The sequence below is a fragment of the Mustelus asterias genome, chromosome 11 (assembly GCF_964213995.1).
Source record: "Mustelus asterias chromosome 11, sMusAst1.hap1.1, whole genome shotgun sequence".
NCBI classification, from domain to species: domain Eukaryota; kingdom Metazoa; phylum Chordata; class Chondrichthyes; order Carcharhiniformes; family Triakidae; genus Mustelus; species Mustelus asterias.
The window spans coordinates 91,790,170-91,799,181 of record NC_135811.1 but is presented as its reverse complement, the minus strand read 5'-3'; the positions used below and the strand labels follow the sequence as shown (position 1 = coordinate 91,799,181).

Below are 9,012 nucleotides of genomic sequence, written 5' to 3'. Positions count from 1 at the left end.
TATTCCATTCTAATATAGAATCCCAAAGTGATAATTTCTACCGCCCTGCCCGCCATGGAATCGGAGCGGGCGTGGGGCCGACAATGGGAATGTCCGTTGACCTCAGGCGGGATTTTCCGGACTCAGGTCGAGCGAAGCCGTAAAATCCCGCCACAGTCTCTTGAGACAGTGTTTATATAAAATATAGCTCATAGGATTTGACGAACATTTCAATGTCACTTAAACCATTTTCAGAGTTTGACTGGCAAGAAGCACGTGTCTGTCTGGATTTTGCCGCTAACAATGTTTATTTTCTCCAGGTGGTGCTGTTCAGTCTTGGAACTGATTACCGGTAAGAATGGAAAACAGTCATTCGGTGCGATATGAGCTGATGGCCGAGATTGGTGAAGGAGCTTACGGGAAAGTGTACAAAGCGAGAGACCTGGAAAATAATGGGAGGTTTGTGGCACTGAAAAGAATTGAGATTCCCAGAACGCAGGAAGGTATCCCTTTCATAGTCATTCGGGAGGTGGCCTGGTTAAAACAGTTAGAAGTCTTTGACCATCCAAATGTCATCAGGTGAGGTTACTCATGCATTGAAACCGTTCCGATTTTCCTCCTGTATATACTCGCTCCCCACAAGTGTTTATCCTTTGTTGATCCTTTCTGATCAATAAGATTGGATAAGCAAGCTTGAGGTCAACCATACACCTTTAACAAGCAATCTGGGTCAGTTTAGCTTAGTTGGTTGGACAGCTGGTTTGTGATGCAGAGCAATGCCAACAGTGCGGGTTCAATTCCCATACGGTTATTCATGAAGACTCTCAGCCTTCTCAACCTTGCCCTTTGCCTGAGGTATGGTAATCTTCAGGTTAAATCACCACCAGTCAGCTCTCTCCCTCAAAGGGGAGAGCAGCCTATGGTCATCTGGGACGATGATAACTTTATTTTTGAGTGGGGAAGAAGAAGGCCTTGATTGTAATGCATCTTGCAAATAGTTTAACAAAAGCAAGTGCAACTTTTTTGAAGAATCCCTATAATGCAGAAGAGGCCATTCGGCCCATTGAATCTACACCGACTCTCTGAAAAAGCATCTTACCCTTCCCTCTGCCCTGCCCTCTCCCCATTACCCCACACATTTTTGCATGGCTAATCCATCTAACCCACACATCATTGGACACTAAGGGGCAATTTAGCATGGCCAATCCACTCAACCTGCACATCTTTGGACTCTGGAAGGAAATCGGAGCACCTGGGAGAAACCCACGCAGACACGGGGGAGAACGTGCAAACTCCACACAATCACCCGAGGCTGGAATCGAACCCGGGTCCCTGGAGCTGTGAGGCAACAGTGCTAACCACTGTGCCGATGAGTGTCATACTGCTGATCTTTCAAATAATGGATTCATGAAAGAGTAAACATTTTCAAAGAAAAAAACATCTTAGTAGAAGATATGGTTGGAATTTTACAGCCCTGTCGTGGTGGGGATGAGATTGGGAAATGTGGCAGGTTGTTCTAAAGCCCATTGACTTTGGCGAGACTGGAAAAGTTTCAGCCTATGTCCCTGATTTGCATATCAATTTAATATTATGTAGAAAAGTTCCTGATTTGAAAATTCAGTTTAATCCGGTTTTTTTAAGAGCAAAAGGAGAGGTTCTTGCCCGAAGGTATAGAAACCCATTTCTGCTGCTGGAAAATCACTAACATTTTAAATCTCGACTCTTATCTCTCACTTAATCTCACTCTATGTTTAACTACTGACCTTATACACCTATGACTGTGTGGCCAAATTCCCCTCCAACTCGATTTTCAAGTTTGCTGACGACACCACTGTAGTGGGTCAGATCTCAAACAGTGACGAGACAGAGTACAGGAATGCGATAGAGAATCTGGTGCAACGACAATAATCTCTCCCTCAACGTCAACAAAGCAAAGGAGGTTGTCATCGACTTCAGGAAGCGTAGAGGAGAACATGCCCCTGTCTACATCAACGGGGACGAAGTAGAAAGGATCCGAGAGCTCCAGGTTTTTACGTGTCCAGATCACCAACAACCTATCCTGGTCCCCTCATCCCGACACTATAGTTAAGAAAGCCCACCAATGCCTCTAATTTCTCAGAAGACTATGGAAATTTGGCATGCCAGCTACGACTCTCACCAACTTTTACTGATGTACCATAGAAAGCATTCTTTCTGGTTGTATCACAGCTTGGCTCCTGCTCTGCCCAAGACCGCAAGAAACTACAAAATGTCGTGAATGTAGCCCAATCCACCACGCAAACCAGCCTCCCATCCATTGACTCTGTCTACACTTTCCGCTGCCTCGGCAAAGCGGCCAGCATAATTAAGGACCCCACGCACCTGTGACATTCTCTCTTCATCCTTCTTCCATCGGGAAAAAGATACAAAAGTTTGAGGTCACGTACCAACCAACTCAAGAACAGTTTCTTCCCTGCTGCCACCTGACTTTTGAATGGACCTACCTCGCATTAAGTTGATCTTTCTCTGCACCCTAGCTATGACTGTAACACTACATTCTGCACTCTCTCGTTTCCTTCTCTATGAATGGTATGTGCACAAGAAACAATACTCTTCACTGTATACTAATATATGTGACAAATCAAATCAAATCAAAATCAAACAAGGGGGAAATAGATCTGATCCCAGACTATTTCACTCGCTGGAATTCTACCGCCTCACCGGCCATGGAATCGGAGCGGGCGAGGGGCAGACAATGGAAATGTCCGTTGACCTCGGGTGGAAATTTCCGGTCTTGCTTGAGCGAGGCCAGAAAATCCCGCCTACTGTTTTTGTTTTCAAAACATTGCCGGAGATTATGCAACAATGGCTTAAAGTAGCAGTTCTTCCATATTTTTGTTTGCCCTGATGGAATGGCAAACTTCAGAGTTTCTATCATAAGTTGTGGATTCACATCTGTACTTGCCACACCTCCGCACAGTGATTATTCTGCTACCAATCACTCTATTTCTCCACTGGTTACTCACCTTCAAGTAGATTAGGTGTAACCTGACGAAGCCCGGTGATACAGAGTAAGAATATAGAAATTAAGAGCAGGACTGAGCTATTCAGCTCCTCGAGTCTGCTCCGACATTCAGTACAATCATGGCTGATCTTCTCAGCCTCAACTCCACTTTCCTGCCTGTTCTCCATAACCTTTCAATCCATTACTAGTTAAAAATGTGTCTGTCTCTTCCGTAAATTTCCTCAGTGTCCCAGCATCCACCACGCTCTGGGGTACTGAATTCCACAGCTTCACCACCCTTTCAGAGAAGTAGTTTCTCCTCATCCCTGTTTTAAATCTGTTACCCCTTATCCCAAAACTATGATCTCTTGTTCTCGATTGCCTCACAAGAGGAAGCATCCTATACCTCAATTAACCTCCTCTCATTCTTCTAAACTCTAGAGAGTTTATGCCTAAACTGCACAATCTCTCTTCATAAGACAAACCCCTCATCTCTGGAACCAATCTAGTGAACCTCCTTGGAATTGCCTCTAATGCCATCACATCCTTCCTCAAATACGGGGACCAAAACTGTGCACAGTACTCCAGGTGTGGTCTCACCAATGCCTTGTATAGTTGCAACAACACTTCCTTACTTTTATACTCTGTTCCTTGAGCTATAAATGCCAAAACGCCACTTGCTTTCTTTAATCTTGCTGTACTGCATATCAGTTTTCTGAGAGTCATGCATGAGGATACCCAGATCCCTCTGCACTAAAGCACCCGAAGCCTCTCTCCATGTAGATAATAAGTTCACTTTCCAGTTTTCCAACCAAAATGGATAACCTCTATTATGGTTCAGGACAGAAACTCCAAAGTGTTTTATGAAGCCCGTCTGGATCATGTTTTGCATCCTGAATTTGGCTAGGATAAGCATAATATGTTTCACCTCAGGTATGATTCAAATGACCCACTAGGGAGCTTTTATCAAACAAAGTTTATTTAAGAATATAGTTAACATGTATGGAAAGAAAATCAGCAATAACCTTCATCAATTACAAATAGAAACAAAACAACCATGATAATGTATAACCCTTAACAAATATATCTAAGATGTTCCAATCAAACAAAAGCTCACGTGATACTGGAACTGAGTCCTTTGGTTGGAGAATTGAAAATCCTGACTTCTCAGCTTGTAACTTCTAGCAGTCCTCTAGATACACGCGGAACAGTTTGAAGTCAGGACAGCTTCCCAGAACACCAGGGAGAGATTCTGGTCAAACCATCAACAGCAGACTTTCTACTCCAGGAAGGCTTTCAGCTAACCAGCAGAATTTCCCAAAATCAGGGAGAGAGAGAGACACTTCTTTCCAGCTTGATGTCCCTTCTAAAACTAAAACCTACAGCTCAGAACTGAAAATGAAAGTGCTCCTGTCACCTGACCTGCAAACATTCATCCTCCTGACAATGCAGGGTCATAAAACTAATTCCCAAAGAAAAATAACCAACCCCCATTTAGGAGCAATAGAAGGACTCCTCATAAACAGCCCGGCAACAATGACATCAGCTAAGGCTGTGAGCTACAGAGAACATGATTTTTTAAAAACTCTTAAAGGTACACTGACGTCATCCCTCACACTTATCCACATTAAACTCCATCTGCCACTTTTTGGCGCACTCACCTAACCTATCTATATCCATTTGTATATTTCTTATTTCATTATCCCAGCTTACTATCTCACCTATTTTAGTGTCATCTGCAAACTTGGCTCCTGTATCTTCTATCCCTGTATCCAAGCTATTGATAAAGATTGTAAATAGTTGGGGCCCGAGGACTGAACCCTGTAGCAACCTTTAGTTACATCTTGGCAACCAGAAAAAGATCCATTTATCCCAACTCTCTGTCTTCTGTCAGTTAGCCAGTCTTCTATTCAAGTACAACTAGTTATTCAGTTTATCGAATTGCAATCATACGTAATTAGTCCAGGGTTTGACATCCTAAACTATTTCATCATTTACAGCAAATTACTACTGCTTATTCCATTCATCATGAGCAAGTTTTGCAAACCAAATGTGTTAATGGGCATGTTTCATGGGTCCTCAGGGGAAGACATGTTGACGTGTTGCAGGAAAGATAGCTTTGCTGTCTAATCGGAAAAGGAAGACATTATTGCTTCTTAAACTTGAACTGTTAATCTGCATTTGCCGCCAGTAATCGGCATTTTTTCAATAAACTTCCTAGGTCAGAAGTCTTTCAGCTATCTGATCCAAAAAAATGGACAAACAGTTACACAGGTGCATTTTAAAGATTCAGAATAATTGCTGTTGTCTTTGGAAGCACTGGCCAAGTTATAACAGGCACAAGCCCACCAACACCTCTACTTTCTCAGGAGGCTAAGGAAATTTGGCATGTCCGCTATGACTGTCATCAACTTTTACAGATGCACCGTAGAAAGCATTTTTTCTGGTTGTATCACAGCTTGGCATGGCTCCTGCTCTGACCAAAAGTGCAAGGAACTACAAAGGGTCATGAATGAAGCTCAGTCCACCACGCAAACCATCCATCCATTGACTCTCTCTACACTTCCCGCTGCCTCGGAAAAGCAGCCAGCATAATTAAGGACTCCACGCACCCCGAACATACTCTCTTCCACCTTCTTCTGCCGGGAAAAAAGATAGCAGGAGGGGATTAGCAGGGTAAATGTGTGGGGTTACAGGAATAGGGCCTGGGTGGGATTGTGGTCGGTACAGACTCAATGGGCCGAATGGCCTCCTGTACTGTAGTGATTGTATAATTCTATACAAAAGTCTGAGGTCAGGTACCAACCGACTCCAGAACAGTTTCTTCCCTGCTGCCACCAGACTTTTGAATGGACCTATTTCGTATTAAATTGATCTTTCTCTACACCCTAGCTATGACTGTAACACTACATTCTACCCTCTTCTTTCCTTCTCTATGAACGGTATGCTTTGTATAGTGCACAAGAAACAATACTTTTCACTGTATACTAATACATGTGACAAAAAATCAAATAAAAAGGTCAACGCACATCAGTCCGTTGTATGAGGCTTGAGTGATTCCTTCCCATTAACTTGGTCACTGTGTGCTTTGGCAATGACCATTATGTTTCACTCTGCATGACTGGTTTTTAGCAACTCATCTAAAGATCACGGGGCTCATTTCAACAGTTAACAGAATGTTAAACCAGCTAGATAAACACAGGAATAAGCAAGGGATAGAAGTGTCTGCTGATAGAGTCCGATGAATTAGAGTGGGAGGAAGCTCATGTGGAGCAGAAACAATAGCATCAAATACTTTTGGCAAATTGGCCTATGTTTTGTATCCTGAGTTCTGCAAAACTGAACTTTAGGTCATGATTTGGCAATGCTCCTAAATTTGGATCAATAATTTCCAGAATTTTACTAACTTCAGTCTGTTTTCTCCACAGTAACCCAGCAGTTTCTCAAAAAGTCCAAAGTTTATAGTGTGTTATCTCAATTAATCACTTGTATTCATTGGGTCTTGAACACAAGAAGATCTCTCACTTCATGGGAGTGTTATCAAACAGAATTTGACAAAAGTTGAGCATTGCTGCAGTGAAGATTTTTCCCTCTGTCATTCAGGTTATTTAACGTCGATCTTGGATCTCAGACGGATCAAATAATGAAGCTGACACTTGTGTTTGAACTCATTGAGCAGGACTTATCAACATTTCTGACCAAAGTTCACAAGCCAGGCCTTCCTCATAATCAAGTTAAGGTAGGTCAGGTATAACACACTTTGGAACTGTTTTGTCCTTGAGCTCCTGTATCATAGAATCCCTGCAGTGCAGAAGAAGGCCATTCGGCCCATCGAGCCTGCACCAACAATAATCCTACCCAGGCCCTATCCCTGTAACCCCACATGATTACTCTGCAAATCCCCCTGACACTAGGGGGAAATTTAGCATGGCCAGTCAACCTAACCCATACATCTGGGAGGAAACTGGAGCAGCCGGAGGAAACCCATATAGACACGAGGAGAACATGGATAACTCCACACAGTCACCCGAGGCCGGAATCGAACCCGGGTCCCTGGCGCTGTGAGGCAGCAGTGCTAACCACTGTGCCACCCTGATACCCCACATGGTGGAATGCAGTGAGGAATGACTGTAAGTGTTGATTATTGCTCAAGGAGAAAATCTTCAAACGCATTCCCAGATCTTTAACAGACCCATATTCGGAGGAGATCAAGGCTGGAATTTTCCAGCTGTTCATGCCGGCGGGATTCTCCAGTCCCGTGCAGTGAACAGAGACTTGGCTGAGCTCCAAATTCTCCGTCCCTGCTTGCAGCAGCGGCGGGGCGTGAACGGCCGGAGAATTCCGGCTCAGATCTTCCTGAATGTGTCGGTCGCAGATGAATGTGGACTTTTGCTCACATCCTGATTGTCCATTGTGCTGGCACGTATTTCAATTGGTTGTATAGGCACCATGGTTCTGTCCTCCACACCTTGTGACTAGGGAGACAGGCACAAACAATCTATATGACTTGAAAGACTGTGGAATTTGTTTGAACTTTATGCAAAAATGCAACACATTATACGCAAGTCCCTGCGAACTCTGCATCCAGACAGACCTCCATTAGTGGATCTGCATTCAGCTTTTTCTCTTGACGACACTTGTTCAGGGAGGGATGGGGCGGGGGGGGGGGATGCGGGGGTGCGGAGGGGGGGAAACTGGGAGAGCGATGGGCTCATCGTGTCCATATTCACAGGCTTACAGAACACTGGCAGCTGACCGAGATAAGTGCAGACCAGCTGGCCAGCAGAGATTTGAAACCACTGTCATCTAGTGCTGCTGCAGGGAGCAAGGGTGACAACCAGAGATAGGAGGCCCAAAGAGTAAGACGTAAGGGTAAGATGTCGGCTCTGAGGCATTGAGATTCGGAAAGTGCATCCGCGATGCCAGTCACAGTGGGATTATATGGACAATCACAGCCTAGCTGCTTTGACAGAGTTAAAATGGGCATGACGATGGGCCGTGAGGTTGGAATGGCGGCTGGTGCACCTTTTGGCAGTTTCTCATGCCCCAGGCTGGGGCTGAGGGGTCGAGAGCTGCTGGGCGGTGTTGGGAAGATGCAGAGCGGCGGCATAGTTGGAACCTTCATGGCGATTGGAATGGGAATCAGATGCTAACAAACAATCTTTCCTTTCCGCTGAAATGTCAAGTGTTGTAGATAATGTATCACCATAATGTCCCTTTGTTTACCAGCTGTATAATAATGGAGATTGAAGTGTATGATTTAATATTGCATGAAAAAAAATAGAGTGAAGCAGGTAGATTTTTGGGGTGGGACGGAGAGAGGACATGTCCCCTTTTCTTCGTGTTCTGACACTTTTCTTTCGGCTCATGTCCAACCCTTGTTGCCTTTATCTTGTGGCTTGTTGTCTTCTTGCCCCCTGGGCCTTTTTCTTCTTATATATTATATATTATTATCCATGTTAGTTTTCTCTTGTGTGGGGTGGTGTGGGGAGGGTACCGCACTGTGGCAAAAGAGAAGGAATGGGGGGGGTGCGGAGTGGGAAACAGGGTGATGGTCTGCTTTTGTCATATTTTAGGTGATTGGGGGAGGGGGAGGAGGTGGTTGTTGAGGTGGTGTGTGTTAGGAGGAGGGGGCTGCTAGGTTGGGTGTTTACGTGTTTCCAGGGGCTGGGATGGATGTCCAAGTGGTGTGTCTGTTGGAGAATTGTTTTTTGGGGAGGTTTCTTGGCTGGGGAGGTTTTGTGTCTGTTGCTGAGTCAGATTCTGTTTTTTCGGGGAGGGGTTTGGGCGAGGAAAAGGTTTTATTAGTGGGTGGGCTACCGGGAGGGTAGTGGGTGGGCTACTGGGGGTGGGAGGGGGCAAGAGGTCAGGCGGTGGGAAAAAAAGTCCTGGGGGTTTCCTGATAGGGATGGTTGAAGGATGGCTTGTTGTCCTCCCCTGTGCTGGCGCTTTCATCTCTCATGTGTGCCTGTTAGGCTGGGTGGAGTGAGGGGGCTCCCAGATATGGTGGGGTGAGGTGACTTTTTATTCTTTGTGGGTGTTTTATGTTG

General features: G+C 44.9%; 1 protein-coding gene and 1 pseudogene across 1 annotated transcript in view; both read left to right on the top strand.

Annotated features, from left to right (window-relative positions):
* The first annotated feature begins 337 nt into the window (after window positions 1-337).
* LOC144500968 (cyclin-dependent kinase 6-like) overlaps window positions 338-9,012 on the top strand; it is a 29,519-nt gene continuing 20,844 nt past the window's right edge. Inside the window, exons 1-2 of the mRNA XM_078224468.1 lie at window positions 338-558; window positions 6,566-6,701. Of these exons, the coding sequence (XP_078080594.1) occupies window positions 338-558; window positions 6,566-6,701 (357 nt within the window). The remainder of the gene's footprint in view (window positions 559-6,565; window positions 6,702-9,012) is intronic.
* Window positions 7,882-8,115, top strand: LOC144500969 (reactive oxygen species modulator 1 pseudogene; annotated as a pseudogene).